General features: G+C 36.0%; 2 protein-coding genes across 2 annotated transcripts; one reads left to right on the top strand and one right to left on the bottom strand.

The window, feature by feature from the left end:
* The first annotated feature begins 9,014 nt into the window (after window positions 1-9,014).
* On the top strand, window positions 9,015-11,444 carry LOC143182056 (arrestin domain-containing protein 3). The gene is made up of 7 exons (XM_076382799.1): window positions 9,015-9,132; window positions 9,597-9,752; window positions 9,840-10,054; window positions 10,127-10,315; window positions 10,406-10,605; window positions 10,813-11,078; window positions 11,154-11,444. The coding sequence occupies exons 1-7, from the start codon at window positions 9,015-9,017 to the stop codon at window positions 11,306-11,308; spliced, it is 1,299 nt and encodes a 432-aa protein (XP_076238914.1). The 3' UTR covers window positions 11,309-11,444.
* A 2,339-nt stretch (window positions 11,445-13,783) lies between these two features.
* Window positions 13,784-15,617, bottom strand: Lolal (longitudinals lacking protein-like). Its single transcript, XM_076383332.1, has 4 exons — window positions 15,490-15,617; window positions 14,739-14,971; window positions 14,453-14,667; window positions 13,784-14,017 (listed from the first exon to the last, which is right to left on the bottom strand). The coding sequence occupies exons 2-3, from the start codon at window positions 14,925-14,927 to the stop codon at window positions 14,473-14,475; spliced, it is 384 nt and encodes a 127-aa protein (XP_076239447.1). The 5' UTR covers window positions 14,928-14,971; window positions 15,490-15,617; the 3' UTR covers window positions 13,784-14,017; window positions 14,453-14,472.
* Window positions 15,618-15,948: the final 331 nt, after the last annotated feature.

Here is a 15,948-nt window from a genome sequence, read left to right as displayed (position 1 = left end):
AACGTCTTGACAATAGCTGTTTGGTGCAAATTTGAAATAAAAGGCATCTTTTGCCAAAAGAAAATCAGATTCTTAACAAAAATTACTTCACCTCAAGATTTCTACAACCTCGGGAGATTCTATTTTCAAGAACATCAAAGTTATTCAGTGAGAAATGCAAAAGCTCACAGCTGTCCTCAAGGGAAATTGGATTTGTGCATAGAAGCAGAGAGATTTTTCGCAGAGTAAATCGATAGATCGCGATAATACAGTAAACGGTCATCGAAATTGTGTCGCAAAGCATCGTGGCGCACAATAGAACGATGGGAGCTTGCGGTAGAACTTGAGTAAACACGTCCAACAGGTAAATGCTCAGGACTTGTCCCTCGTCAGAGGAGGATTACTATAGCAGAAAATTGAACTTCCAACCGTTTATCGTTCCACGAGGCAATGCTGCACGTGATTGCACAGTTTGCACAGTGCTGGAAAGTCGTTGCTCGTTAATGATTCGCATCGTAATCACTTTGTTGCATGTATGATCAGGCTTTAAAGGTATAGCACAGATTAAGGGTATGTTTGAACCTCGCTGGAGGTGGTACTACTTGAAACTGAATACCCTAGTATCCAATACGAGAAACACTGGCAAACATTTGATGAAAGCGAGTGATATGTTTGAAGGAAGAATTAAAATTGTAATGCATACAGAATTGACGTGTTTTATCATAATTACATTAGATAATAGGTCTATGGAGATACCCATATAATATTGATAAAGAACAGTTTAATCCAAGATTTATCACGTTGCTTTCAGAGAAGTTGGAAGGCAAAATAATAATCGCAGCCATTTGCTAGATTTATTTGTCATTTAATTAATAATTATATTGCACAACCGCGATATAATTAGTAATTATATACCAAATAATATCGTTTACCCAGGTCTCACCACGGGGAGGTTGCTGCGAATGGAGACCCACCCTAACCTCGCCCATCCGCCCTCCTTCAATTTAAATTTCATTTTTTATGCACCCCTTGATACACGTTTGTGAAACGATTAGGATTGGATCGCTGCGCAAACGAGTATCAAAGCGAGCTTTACTCTACTCCCGAAAAAGCTAAGTTCTTAAATTAAAACAACTTAATTTTCTATGGTAAACTTATTATTATTCTAGATGTATCGTATCCACTTTGATATACTTAATAAATTCACTTGTATACTTAAAAATTACATATATCAGAAGTGAAAAATTGTATTCCATAGAGAATTAAGCATTCTATATTCTATGTAAGGGTAAACCTACCCCAGGATTTAACTTAGTACTAAGTTAACTTATAGTATGTTGAGTTATTCTATTCTAAAATTATCTTAACTTAGAGTAACTCAACTTATCATTACCCATCCTCCCATACTCAGTTTCCTTAATATTAATAAATAGTGGCCACTATTTTTAATTACGTACGTTTTTTACCTATTTAATAACTTTTTTAATTCTTAATAAATTCTCTGTTCCTTCTCTTATTATCTTATTATTTTATTATGGTTAATTCTATAATGGTATCTGTAACAAAAACTTTTTCGTTGGATTAGTACAGTACCTGAAAGAAATGGATTAATAGACATGAACATGAGACATAATACACATAAAAATATTTCAAGTTTTATGAACGGAATGAAAATATATTACTGTTACTTATTTTACTTTTCAAGATTAAAAGCAAAAGTTTAAAAAATTGGAAAAGTACATTTCAATTCTCATTGTAAATTTCACACTTTTCTAATTTTTTATATAATTCTATTTCGATATTGAAATATCTCTTACTCAAAACTAAAAGCATATAATTTAATATTCTATTTTAAGAATAGCAAATATTCTAATAAAAATGGTAAACATATTTTAAAAATTTCCTAGCCCCAATTTTCTGTAATTAATACTCTCAAATGATAGCGTTTTCATTGCTTTCAGAAATTTTTTAATAACTTTAGAATTAACAGACTCCCCCTGATATACATTTTAATCGGAAGTAGTAATTGACTCTTGAAGTTTTTAAATTTCATTCCACTCATATCATATTTCATCAAATAATCAACATAAAATTTATCAAATATATAAAAAACACACAATAATAATACACATATAAAATTTTAAAACTTTGAGTGCCACGCTACACTCATTAACAATCCTATCATATGAACAGTGAATCAAACCGTAAATAATACTACTTTTAATTTAATTTTATATTTATTTCATAGCTCTACAATTCATCTGATATCTTTCTCTATAACATGTTCTAATTATAATTCATAATTATATAAATTAGTTGACTCATGTTGTTTATATTCATATAAAAATCTTTATCAGCGTATAAATAACGTGGCACTCAAAACATTGAAAGTAAAAAACATCAATATCAACAATAAAAACAACAATTTTCTCCAATTCGAATGTAAGTAATATTTTGCAACAGTATTTCGAAGAACGTACATTCGATTGGTTTTGATTCTTTTTACATAACTCTCCATTATTCATTGAATAAAAAAAGCTTGCAATAGCATCCATAAAAGAGATTCACCATTGTGCGCCCTGTTCATTCATTGAATATGAAAAAAATATAGATACGTACATACATAATGCAGCCACACAGGGCGCTAAAAAAAGCAGCCACATAAGGCGCTAAAAGACAAGCAAAAATATAAAACAAATAAACCACAATTTCAATAGTCCACCCATACAAAATACGGGAAACACGCTAGAGTAGACTTTTCATTCGCAACACTAATTCACTAAATATAGGATAAAAAAACTCACGAAAGCAGCCACATATGCAGGGCGCTATTATTATCCGCAACACTACTTGATAATACAACAATTCAACAACTTCCCGAGGGTGCCATATTTATTCAATGAATCTAAAAAATAAATTCTCGACAGTGACTCTAAAATACTATGCACCCATAATTCATAATGCGCCACACTACTTCCGAAAAAATAGTTGCAGCCTTTCTGAAGGCTGTGTTGAACCACGAGTGGAATGCAACTGTTTTAGCTGCTCTTCGTGGTTTCCAGATTCCAGTGTTTCAGCTTGGGCATTTTTCACATCGCAACGCTACTTCGAAACGCGATCAATTTATATCGCAACTCTACTTTAAAAGGAAAAAATACTACTTGAATAACAATTCAAAGATTTTAATGAAAGGCAATGACTCTAGTGACAGTAAAAGTACATGTATACTAAATGAAACGCGGTTAACATCGAAACACTAGTGTAAGCAAAAAATTAGCATAATTTAATAAAGATTACTTAGAAAAAAGAAATCTAAATGATTTAATAAATCTCTAATGTATAAAACTATCTCAAAATAAAATCATCTAAGAGCAATTCGCGGTCGGTATTTCTTCGCAACACTATTCAACCCGTGATCACATTTTCGCAACACTAATTCAAACCGTAAACTTCATTTTTTCGCAACTCTAGTACAAATCGCGATCTCAATTTGTCCACAACACTAATCCAAACCGTGACAATTTTTACGCAACACTAATTCAAATCGCGACTTGCCCAATATCACTGGATCCCTCGTTGGGCCAGCCTAGGGCGGCCAAGTCATGCAAACTACAACTACTAATACTACAAGACTAGAAATGAGCATAGTGATAAAGTGGTAATAAGAATGACTCCCCATCCGAGGATGGCGAGCCATTAGTAGTTTACCCAATCTTGCAGGGACTCTTCAGCTTCTTTCTTCGGGTGCTCTACCCTGATGAAACTTAACTCTAGGCTCGAGATTCCCCACCACATTGAGGACGAACGAATCCTCAAGCTAGGGAAAAGCACGAGAACGCGACCAGCAATTGCGAGGAAGTCTTGGACTCCCAAGAAATTTCTGTTCGTGAACGCGCACTGAATTTCGGGCGCAACGTTCGACCTGTCCTTCCGACCGCGGCTCAACGACCCTAGTGCAATGTCGCTGAATTTGAAGAGTCGAGAAGCAACACTGAGGCGATAGTATTGCTACTATCGCACCAGCTTCAGCTCTCTGCTCTCCAAATGGATTATCGTTCGACCTGTCCTTCCGATCGCGGCTCAGCGACCCTAGTGCAATGTCGCTGAATTTGAGGAGCCGAAAGCAACACCGAGACGATAATATTGCTACTATCGTACCAGCTACGCTCTCAACACCCCAAATGGGTTCAACGTTCGAGCCTGTCCTTCCGATCGCGGCTCAGCGACCCTAGTGCAATGTCGCTGAATTTGAAAAGCAAAAAGCAAAACCGAGGCGATGGCATACTCCTATCGCGCCAGCTCCACTCTTAACTCTTCAAATGGATTACCCCGGAAGCAAGTCATCACGCGAGAGCGCGCCTACCCGATCAGAGAGACTGCGATGACATGCCCCAGCCCTACCTGCTTACATCTAACAGTCACACCAGAAGGTAAGCTACCTGCCTATCTAACTGATTCCACAGCCCTATGTTTAAAACATGGCAAAAAGACAATCACACCAATCGCGCCCCTCTTCTCCCCCCACCCACGTCTCTCTCACTCCACGATTCTCACACATAACACCCGGGTGCAGGGCCTACACTAGGGAGGACGTCCCGGGACGCCTCCGTCACCCGAGTTTGGTACACAACAAGCACACTCTAAAGTTACGTACCATTTTCCTGAAATCGGCTGACAAAGGCTAGCAACCATTGCGTATACGTATAATTGAAACGAAAAGAAAGGGTTATTTTTTTATATAATGTAATGATTGATAATATACATCTGTGTATGTTATCATTGTTTTTATGTACATATTCCAGGACATGTTTATTATGTCAGCATGTGTACGAAGGAATATGTTCGTATTAATGAAGCTACTTTGATAAACAATCGACGCAATTCCACGACCTAACCACACACACAAGTGGAAAATACGTCGTGCACGATATACTAACACAATGCCAGCCGCTAAATAATGTTATTAGAATCTTATAACTAGGTCGTCGTGCCCCATTGCTTCCACCCACCCAAGTAGCACCTGGGCACGTGAATGGGTCGAAGGCAATGGGTACGGGATTGGTACCTGAAAATCCTCAGCTTAAAAAGTGATTAGTATACAAAATCTAACGAGTTATCTTTTATTTTCCATTCAAATGACTCGACTTTGATTAAATTCTTTGGCAAAAGAAATGTCTCTAATCTTTACTATATTCAACAAGAGAAAGACTCTACTTGAAATTCTCTTTATTAAGAAAATGACTGAAAATTCTCTTTATCAAGGAAAAGTCTACATTTTACTAAGATTAAAAGCTCTAAAAATTTCAAAATGTAAAATGAACCTCGGGTAATTTCATCGTCAAAGTAAAGTTTCTAAATATAAACTAAATTGTTGTGCATGCTTGTTACTTTGACAATAGAATCTACCCATCGCGAAATGTCTTCTTGTACTTCAAATGGAACACATTTTCATTTAACACGATCAAACTTGAATAAACAATATTTTTTTAGTACTGTTTTAAACTTTTTATATGTACTATCAAACAATATTCAATATTAAATTCTATCAAGCAATATATAAATTTAATATTACTATTCCGTCGTAGCAATAGAGTGCTTCCTGACACTCTTATTTCATTTTATGTATAATATATTTAATTTATAATTTTCACTTTAATGAAGTTCAAAGGCAACCAACTTTTGCACTACATGAAAAATATATTCATATCGTATATCACATCTGTATTAAAAAATCTCAAAAGAACTAGTAAGTTCTAATTTATTGACAACGCGGCGTAGAAGAAGACCCTAGCCTGAGCTAATAAATACCACAGAAAAGATATCACCACTCACGAGTATGAAACCATACCCGCGATCACTATGCTCGCAAAACAACATAAATACAACCAGTCACTCGTGCCGCTTTGGACCTTTGCGTCCTACGACATGGTTGAGTAACCAGAGGAACTGTAAACATGCGTTACCTTACACCCACTGAACGAAGGCAGCTCGACGAATTACCCAGGGGGTGACTGCTGGGTCTGAAATAAAAAGAAAACGGAATCTATTAGAGAAAATCACTTTCAATTCTCAAATATCAATTACAAAATTTTAAATATTCATTTCTGAATGTTATAAAAAAGATACTTACATTATTCTTCACGTTTTAATGCCTGAACTCGTCAACACAGGAACTCGTCTTCAATGATTCCTAATAGTATTATTTTCGATTTAAATACCATCAAGTACGAGAAATCTGTAACAAAATAGAGACACAAATTAATAATAAATATAATGAAATAGAAATAACTATTTCTTTATACATTTATATTTTTATATAAGTTACTTGTACTACACTCACTTTAATATTCTGGAGCTACCGCGAGGTCCTATTTCTCCCACAGTCAACAAACAAATGACGACCTTTCGTTCGAATCCACGTAACTAACAACATGGCGTTGAGACTGGAGAGGGGATGCGTCACTCAGAGCTGTGAAATATAACAAAAACTGTATAGCCCTCGTAACCCTTATTACTCATTCAAACGAAGCAAAAAACAGAGCCAATAATCTAAGAACAATGAACTAATTCGTACAGGAATTATTATGACACAATTGTCAATGTATTTGTACTCAACCCTTGGCGTTTCTATCGTTTGCATACCACACGCCAATTTTTCGAAATATTCGAAATTATATAACGAGATAGACATAATTTTATTACGTAGCAATGCGATAATATCTTATATTTTACAAAAATACACAAAAATATGTAAAATTCTGTAATAATACCAGAAAAAATAGTAAAAAACTTACCTTTGCGATGGGATGAGCTCTCCGGCGTCCCCTGTTCAAAGTAGGCTGCGTGCGCAACTTCGAGAATCGTAAGCATATCGTTTGAGATTCGAATCTCGATCGCCTAGACTATGGCGGCGCCTACCTGTTACATTCCCCATAAAATACTTTGAAAATTAACAAAAAATATACAATAGGAAAGCTATAAAAATGTAACTATATAGCATAAAATTCATTATAAGTTAATCAATTCTATGAATCTAAACCAAAATGTCAAAGCGATATTTGAATTTCGACGCCATTATTTTTCCTAGCGTCTTCTATCAACGCCAATTTACTCAAAGCAATATAAGGGAACAAAAAATTCAAGAAAATAGACTATATTTCTACTACACATTACTATAGATAATTTATTAAATTTGTTAAAGTGATGTATGGAAACAGAAAATATGGGGTGTATTTTTCAGTCAATCATACGATCGATGCACACAGGCAACAAATTTTTCAAACACGTATAATTTATTGAAACGAGCGAAATTAAAGTAAATTTTTCATTAAATATGCATTAATATATCAGAATTAAGAATACATACCATTATAATAATGAGGATTGATGAAACAGGATTAGATTCGTTTAACACAGCGAGGTAAGCGCACGTCCGACCTCCAAGGCGTCTAGGAATGGAATGGCGGCGCGCGCAATTCAAACCAATATGTCTGCCTAAGGCCCCTTAGAATTGGTAGATGGTCAAGTGTCATGGCGTCGGTTTCACTTTGGCGCCAATACTTTTCACTTTGATATTAGCCAGATACCTGAAACAGACAAGAAAAAGATATTTCAATACACGAATATTACAATTAAGTAACAATTAACTCCCAGATATTCTGTAAAAACTTATAATTTGATATATAAGTTACTAGTTCATACAAAATGAATAACAGAGAAGTGACTCAGAATCCGATTCAAGTTTTCTTAAAATTTCGAATCAATTTCGAATTAAAAGACTATCGACGTTATGTAAAATTAGTAATAGAACGTAAACGAAAGCAGTAATAGTATTTATAACGATTAAGAGTCGATAAATAAGCGATTAATACCTCAATAACCGCGAGGTCTCTAAAGCGTCCGCACAGTTGAACTGCCACGAAACGAATGAAGACCTCGTGGTCTCACTTCAATGGTTTTTAGAATTAGTGGTAGATGGCGCAAGAGGGTAGGTTATTAACCAGAGGTAATTGTCTTTTTGAAAAAATTCTATTAGTAATAGCGATTTTAATTACAAATTGCTGGATTCAACAGTGAAATTATAAAATATATTCCAGACTTATTAATTTTATGAAAGCGAGAAGTGTGGGTGAAAACTCCTCGAAACATATCCACTAGATGGCGCCACTAATTAATTCCTGAGTATCAGGACCGTATTCTTAAAAACCTGTGCCCTTTGCAAATATTTTTTTAAATTGTTAAAAAACAATGAATTTTATTATGCAAACCCATCTAGAATAGTACAGAAACAGCACAAACTGCATTAAAACCATTCTTAAAAACCTTCTATCTAAATATATTTGGCCTGAAACTGACTCAGAATTGAGCAATGATGATAAAATTCATAGTAGTGTCCATGAAAGTGATAGTGGAAGTGATATTATGCATATTAGTCACCTATGACACTTACTCCAAGCAGCAAATTCGCTCTTGAACAGTTACCTGGACAAAATTTGCGACGGTATGAGCTATAATTTTCTTACTATGTTTTTCAAGAAATAAATCAAAGTAAATTTATTTGAATAACACTTAAACAGTTAAACTTTGCCGCCATGCGACAAACTCTGTAAAACTCTTCTAAATCAAAATCAAGATAACATATATAATGATTTTCAATTCTTAAGTATTGCGTCAATGGCCAATACACCTCTGATAAATTTTTTAGAAGCAACATTGATAGCGCGCAATCTGCGTTCTTCGTTATCCATCGATAGCTCCCCATCCTTATAAATGATTCATTCAACACGAAATATCAGAGCTATAGTATTTTTACATCAGTCTACAGCTGTAATCAACAGTAGACAGCACAAATTACGTTTGTGAGGAGACAAACTAATTTGATAGTGGGAACAGATTAAATCGCTAACATTGCATGTCTAACTATTTTTTCCACAGACTATCTTTAGTCTACGCGAGTTTCTCTCTTCAAGAAAATCGATTCGCAAGTAGTCACTTGAATAAAAATACTAAACAGTTTAGTGTGGAAATCGTGCATAATGTCATCATTAACAAAGTTCTGTGTGGAATTTGATCGACCTGGTGCCATATATACTGCTGGTGAAATTGTGACTGGAAATATAGTTGTAGAGCTTTGCAAAAGCAAGAACCTGAGAGGTAAGTTTCAACAAGGAAAAATCGACAACTGAAAGGTGAAACAAAGTTCCAGCTTTTGGCGCCAAATTTAGTAACGTAACACAAAAAGTAAAGCGATCTCAATGTTAAAGCTATACTTAATTGTATAACTGAGTGTAGGAACCAAGTTCCTGCATCTGATCGTAGAAATTTAAATAAAACGCGCTCTTCGAGCTACGCTGGTGCACGTTGCACGATATCAGTTAATGCGCGTGCAGCTATTTTAAGGGCAGTTGCATTCCATTCATGAAGCACATAGATTTCTCGTTAGAATTTATTCAAAAATTTTGTTAAAAAATACAAACTTTTAATTGAATACAATATTATATCACTGTAAGTTGAAATACATGAAATGATTGAGATCTGTCGATTATCCATCGCACGCATAACTCACGATAAGAATCATCGATTGATTTATCCATAACAACTGATTTCTGACTTTCTAGGATTGTACTTATCTGCCAAGGGACTAGCTTGCGTGCAATGGAACGAGTCTCGCACAGAGCGAAATTCACAAGGACACACTGTAACTCACTCTGACACGTACAGTAATAACGAGAAATATTTCAATTTCGAATTCAGTTTACTAGGAGCTAGAAAATGTGAGTAGGAAGATGCTGTTCTTCTTTTTATTTTTTATCTTTATATTAATTGACATAAGTGTACTTAAAACATGGAAACCATTCTAGCTGATATACAAGTAGACATTCCTCCGGGTCATCATCGATATCCATTCACATTCCACCTGCCTCAGAATATTCCTAGCAGTTTCGAACACCCCATCGGATATGTGAGGTATACAGTAAAGGGTGTGATGGACAGGCCATGGAGGTTCGACCATGAGTGTAAGGCTGCATTCACTGTTCTCTCGATCTTAAATCTGAACCTGTACCAACAAAAATGTGTAAGAAATCCTGTTCTTCTTGTATACATTGCTTCATCTCAAACTTGAATAACATATCACATCTTCGAGTAGTTAGGAGTCGACGACGAAACTTCAAAAAACTTTTGCTGCTTCTGCTGCATCGACTTAGGCTCCTTGAACGTCCGTGTCAGACTTCCAACCCTGGGATACGTCCCAGGGCAAAGAATAAATACGATAATAGACTATGTAAATTCTTCAAGTACTGTTCAAGTAACGACTATCGAAACGAGATTTGAACAAGTGAGTAAAGTGCCTTCATAAAAATTCAGTGTCACAAAGATACTATTGCAAGGTACAAGAAAATCATTCTTTTATTTATCTTCTTTGCAGTTACTAAAGTTTCACTCGACCTCGAAATCGACGACTACCAGGTGCACTGTAACATCCTCCAAAATCGCAGCACCCACCACTACTAAAGCACAGACTGTCTCTGAGCTGTTATTACCACCAATACCACCGTCCTATTTAGAATTTTGTAACATTATTGACATAGAATACACATTAAAGATCATCGTTCATGTTTCGGGAGCGTAAGCAGTCAATTATGATAAGCTAATCCAGCTAGGACACTGATAATCGAAAGTATAATCGAGCTGTTAATCTATTGTTAGGCTTGTCAAATATTGTATTTTCGATTAGCTGTGAAAAGTCCAAGTTGTTTTAAATCTTCAACTCTAAAGTCTGACTTCTGGTCTTATTCTACTTGCGGTCAATGATCTTGTATGCTTTCTAATTAGGCACTGGGCAGTCAACAAACAATATCCCGCGATAGTTGGAACGATACCATTGCTCTGCCCACCCTCTGCGCCTCCGCAGAACGCATACAACCCCGAAGTAATCGCTAACAAATCTTCAGAAATGCATATTCCAATGCCGATGCCACCAACTGCACCTTGTGCACCTGATGATCAGCCTTCAAACAGTGGTATTCGCGATGCACCTCAGTCCATTGGTTTCGTTCACCCAAATCAGCCTGGATTTTCGAATATCGACTATCAAATACGTAAGGAATTTGATGTGGTTGCAGATGAACTGTATTTAGAACGTATTTAATTTAACTACTTTCTTTATCGTCCAGCACCTCCATCGTATGAAGAGTGCATGACGAAAGCACAGAACATCAAAGATAACGGTGAATCGAATTACGTGCATGGTGCGAATGATTCTTTCGCGCCCAGGTATCCTGTGTTCAACTATCCAACGCCAAGTAATACCACAGAAACAATTATATAGAAAGTCTATTATTGAGTATTCTTTTAATCGAATATTTTTTTCAGGTATACAAGACAAATAAATTGAAAAGTGAATTAGAAATAATTGAAGAATTTATCTACAAGTTTATTATAATTATATAGTATTGTGTGATTGCATTGTATGTTTGCTTGAAAATGAATAAATATTTTTTTATGAATTATATGTATGTATCACTTATCAGAGACAGATGAAGTCAGAAGGAATAAGGGAAAAGCAACGATTTAAGAAAAATGATATATTTACACAATTTATTCTCATATCTCAACATCGTCATATTATAATCATAATCATCATCGAGTCATATAATTAGAAAAAAAGGTAACGATATATGGTCGATCATAAGGGGTAGGAAGAGAATATTGTGTAGAATTTCACGAAAACAGTAATACAAAAGGAATGAGAGATTCGTCGACAAATCAACAGATTGCAAATCGGTCGTTCTCAAATATCCGAATAAAAAAAAAAAAGAAAAGAGGGTAAAAATCACGCAGAAATGTCGGTTAACGAAATCAGGAGGTGAAAATAAGGAGGAAGGTTTATCAACAAGTTGCGAACTTATCTCGAGTGATCACTCGTGTAACATTTTATCTATTTCTAAACGTGTATACCTCTCAACTTTGCGATTTTACAAATACACACGGTACGAATCGCGTTTCAACCACCAAATGCCCGATAAACGTGTCATTGTAGGAACTGAACCCAACTGTCTTAAACGTTAAAGGCTGTCTTAAAATACTGAGACACGGATCATCTTTTCTAACTTTTCCCGTGCGACTCGCGGATCGGATGACTGTCAAAATTTTACTTTTTACCAAATAAAAGTAAACGAGTAGAAGGGAGCACGTTCTGCTATCAAAAACTGCACGTGTGACTGTTGAAACAAAAGTAATTCAAGTCAATTCCAATTTGTTATCCCTTAAACGTGACGTTCCTTTAATGCTGGTCCCATTTTCATACGCATTCTTAATTGCAACGATGGTTACTTAGTGTATTTCATCAACAATACCACGAACTGCTGCACTCTATTAATTAGTACAAACACAATGACACTCACAAGAACATCAGATGCAGAATTGAATAAAATGTTCGTCGAGCAGCATTTTCAATGAGGAATCTTCAAATTGGCATTCGGTGTCGTAGGTGTACTCGTGGCTAGTTGAATTATGAATTTAAATTGAAAAATGCAAATTATAAAAAATGTTCGAGCTTTTCTGAAATTGTACGTTATATCGAACGTTGACTTTAATCGATGGAACGGGGATGAAAAAAGTTAAAAGGAGTCAAGAGTCAAATTCGAACATGTTCGAAAATCGAGAAGAAAACTAAAGCAGAAAAAAGGTAATACAATTCGTAAGTTAATGCTGTCAAATAAGAACAGTAAAAGTTCTTGGCCATTTTAATATATATATATATGTGTATGTGTATGTGTATGTGTGTGTATGTGAGTGTGTATATATATAACAAACAATATAATTTGCGTACTGATGTACGCATTCTTGACTCGATAATGTTTCCTGACCTCTTTTTTTCTTTAAATCTCTCTGATTATCCTGATTCTTCGGGAGGGGAAAGGAACTGTGCGCTCCGACTTTACAAAAATTTGCTTCGCTTATATTACAATAACCTTCCCTCGATTTAAGACATTCAACCCTTAATATATTATTATCATAAATAAATTTGGTCTATCGGTAATATTGTGAATACGCCGGTACAAATACTGGCAGTATTTGGTTAAGTAAGAAATCATGATCACTAGAAGAGGTAACTGGTACCGAATGATTTTTGAACGTGTGTAATAATTGTTTTTAGTCCGATTGCAAATACGTCTAGAGCAGTGAGAAGCGACACGATTTATCAATCCACAAGAAGAAACAAAAGAGAGCAATGTACGACACGCATGTTACAACTTCCAGTAAACTTGATTTGACACTCTTTAAAGAGATTATCGGGGGTATGGTAGATCTATTCACGGCACTATCAAAGGTTCCTGCAAGTCGATACCAGAAGATGCGTCAGCGAAACATTTCAGTACTGTCAGTGCCTCAGCAAGGTCATGTAATAATACATGATACCATTAATCGTTAATTCTCAAAACATGTTTCTCATTAAAAAATCTTACACAGGGATACAAGGGCAAGGATCGAAAAGAGATTCTATATGATCAGTATTTGGTAGAGACTCCCAAAAATTTCGACAACTCGTGAATAGATCTACCATGAAACCACCAATAGGAGAGTATAGTGAGTCAGTAGATTCATTTTAAAAAAACAGGTAATTGTACAGATGTCTTTTAACATTTCAGTTTGATCCACGATACTGCCTCGGTCAGCGTGTGTTGTAAACTATCGTGACCCACTTATTAGTTATTTTCTTTTTGTAGCACTTTGTATTAAAAAAATAATCAATGTTGTTGCTGCCACCACGTTATGGCGCAATGAGTTCAAGACAAACATCAACATTTCGTCTCTACCATATTTGTATACATCCATTCAATACAACATTAACATTAACTGAGATTAAGAAAAGGCATAATTTACATTGTCGCCGTGTGTTGATCCAAGTCATGAACCAGAGGACACTGAGTTGTGCACACGCAGCGTGTGTTTTTATAGTGTGTGGTATATGTCTTTACGCGATCACTTTACATTATTACACTTTTTTTTTTCAGTCCGCACGCTTCCCAAACTCCTGGAAGAGGAAGCATAGAATTCTTGTTTATTCTGTAGAACTTCTTATACCACTTAAAACATAGTATACAGGGTGTTCAGCAATAGGAAAAGGAGATTATAAAAGATAATTCTTGGCATCACTTTCATTCGAAAAACATCACGAGTATATTCGTTGTTTTTTCGGGTATGTAAAACGAAACACAGAAACATTTTTATGTACATATCTAGATAGCTTATGTTTTATCGATCCTGCCTGCCAATCATTTGCCCTAAGTACATATTGAGTGACAAGTTTCTTGTTCGAGATAAGGTCAAAACAGCCGCTCCTCGAATGTAATCGCGATCGATTTCGTGATCGCACGATTTGAAAAATATTGTACAGTAGTATGAGTCCTGAATGCTTCCGATACTTGTTGTAAAACACCCTGTATAAAAATAAGATATAGTGACTTACCATAACTACAAGTGCAACGTTTAACCTTCCCTCTTAATGGCACCTGGTGCTTCTGCCAATCCTTTAACTTTCAATCGATCAGCTGTCTTCAGAAAGGCAGGCAACTGATCCTGTGAAACGTTAACTTCTCCTGCGTACATGAATTCCAAGATAGCTTGAAGGTGACTATACGCAACATCTTTCAGGATTATGATGGGATGTTTGGACGGATTTTCCTGCAACAACAAAGAATTTAATTAACACATGACCACACAGTATTATATAACACGTTTAAATGATAACATACCTCTAACAAAGATTTAAAGTAAGGACTACAAGCAGACAACACCATCTTGTGTGCTTTACACGTCTGACCATCGCAAGCTAGTGTCACATCCGTGAAACTTTTTTCATCTCGTAAGTGTTTAAACGACGATACCATATTAGATTGGAAATCATTCCATTTAAGAAAAAACTGCTGCTGTTCATCTGCCATTGTTGACACCCAATGTTCCAATGATCTCCACCTAAATTTGTAAGCTGCAAACACAGAAAGCCCAGCCTTCCATAAACACACTCACAAAAGGTAAGAGCAGGTGGTGTGAAAAAGCAAACGTCGCGGTAAGTGCTATAACGTATACACGTGTGAAGTTGAAAAAGTTTCGGAGCCATTAAAACAAAGTTACATCAGTCGAAGCTAATAAAAAAACGAAGGTCAAAGTTTCCGAAAAGTGTGCTACACAGGTCGTTGCCTTGTCGCATGGAATTTTACGTACCAGATTTCTGTTTAGGTTAAGCTCGAGAAACATTCAACGTTTTCGACCAGACGAGTTCGAAAGCGTTTCGTGAAGAGAAAATGCAAATGAAAAGAGGAGGATCACATCTGCACGCGAACTCGTCTAGTACAGAGATTCGACTATGGTTCGTGGGAAGTTGTTGGTCGTATTTTGTCATAACAATACGCGTACATCCGACGGACCAGTCCCGTCAGAGGCCCAACACGGTCCAACGACACGAATCCCGCGTGAAAGAATAACCTACAGCAGATTGTTACTTACCTTAAGCCAACAGATCGCCGTATCCTCAGAGGCAACGATGGAACGCACAAAGAGAACGCGAAAAATATATACACACCGCCGAAAAGTTTTTACACGAATGTTACGAATTTTTTGTTGTGGCTAATATCACGTCGATGAAATTCGGTCGATTTCGGATCTTTCCGTCGCTGGTCGGTTCCTGAACTATGTACCGACAGATATGTAAATTTTTTCACGCCTGACAGATGTCAGTGCAAGCATCGTTTTGTGAAATACCGACACTGATTTTCAAGCGCCCTCCGCGATTTCCGAATGGCGAATGTAGAAACTACATTGTGTCTTCACCACTGGCGCTGATAAAAAGATCGTCCGCAGTAGAATAAGTCATATAGTCAGACATACATATTTCACGTGTATTTTAAATGTTTTCTCAAAATCCATTAATCTCATATGAAGCCTTAAACGCATTTTTGTCATTCT

Source organism: Calliopsis andreniformis, chromosome 8 (genome assembly GCF_051401765.1).
Source record: "Calliopsis andreniformis isolate RMS-2024a chromosome 8, iyCalAndr_principal, whole genome shotgun sequence".
Lineage (NCBI taxonomy): Eukaryota > Metazoa > Arthropoda > Insecta > Hymenoptera > Andrenidae > Calliopsis > Calliopsis andreniformis.
The sequence above is the reverse complement of the archived record's forward strand: the minus strand, read 5'-3'. Positions and strand labels throughout refer to the sequence as shown.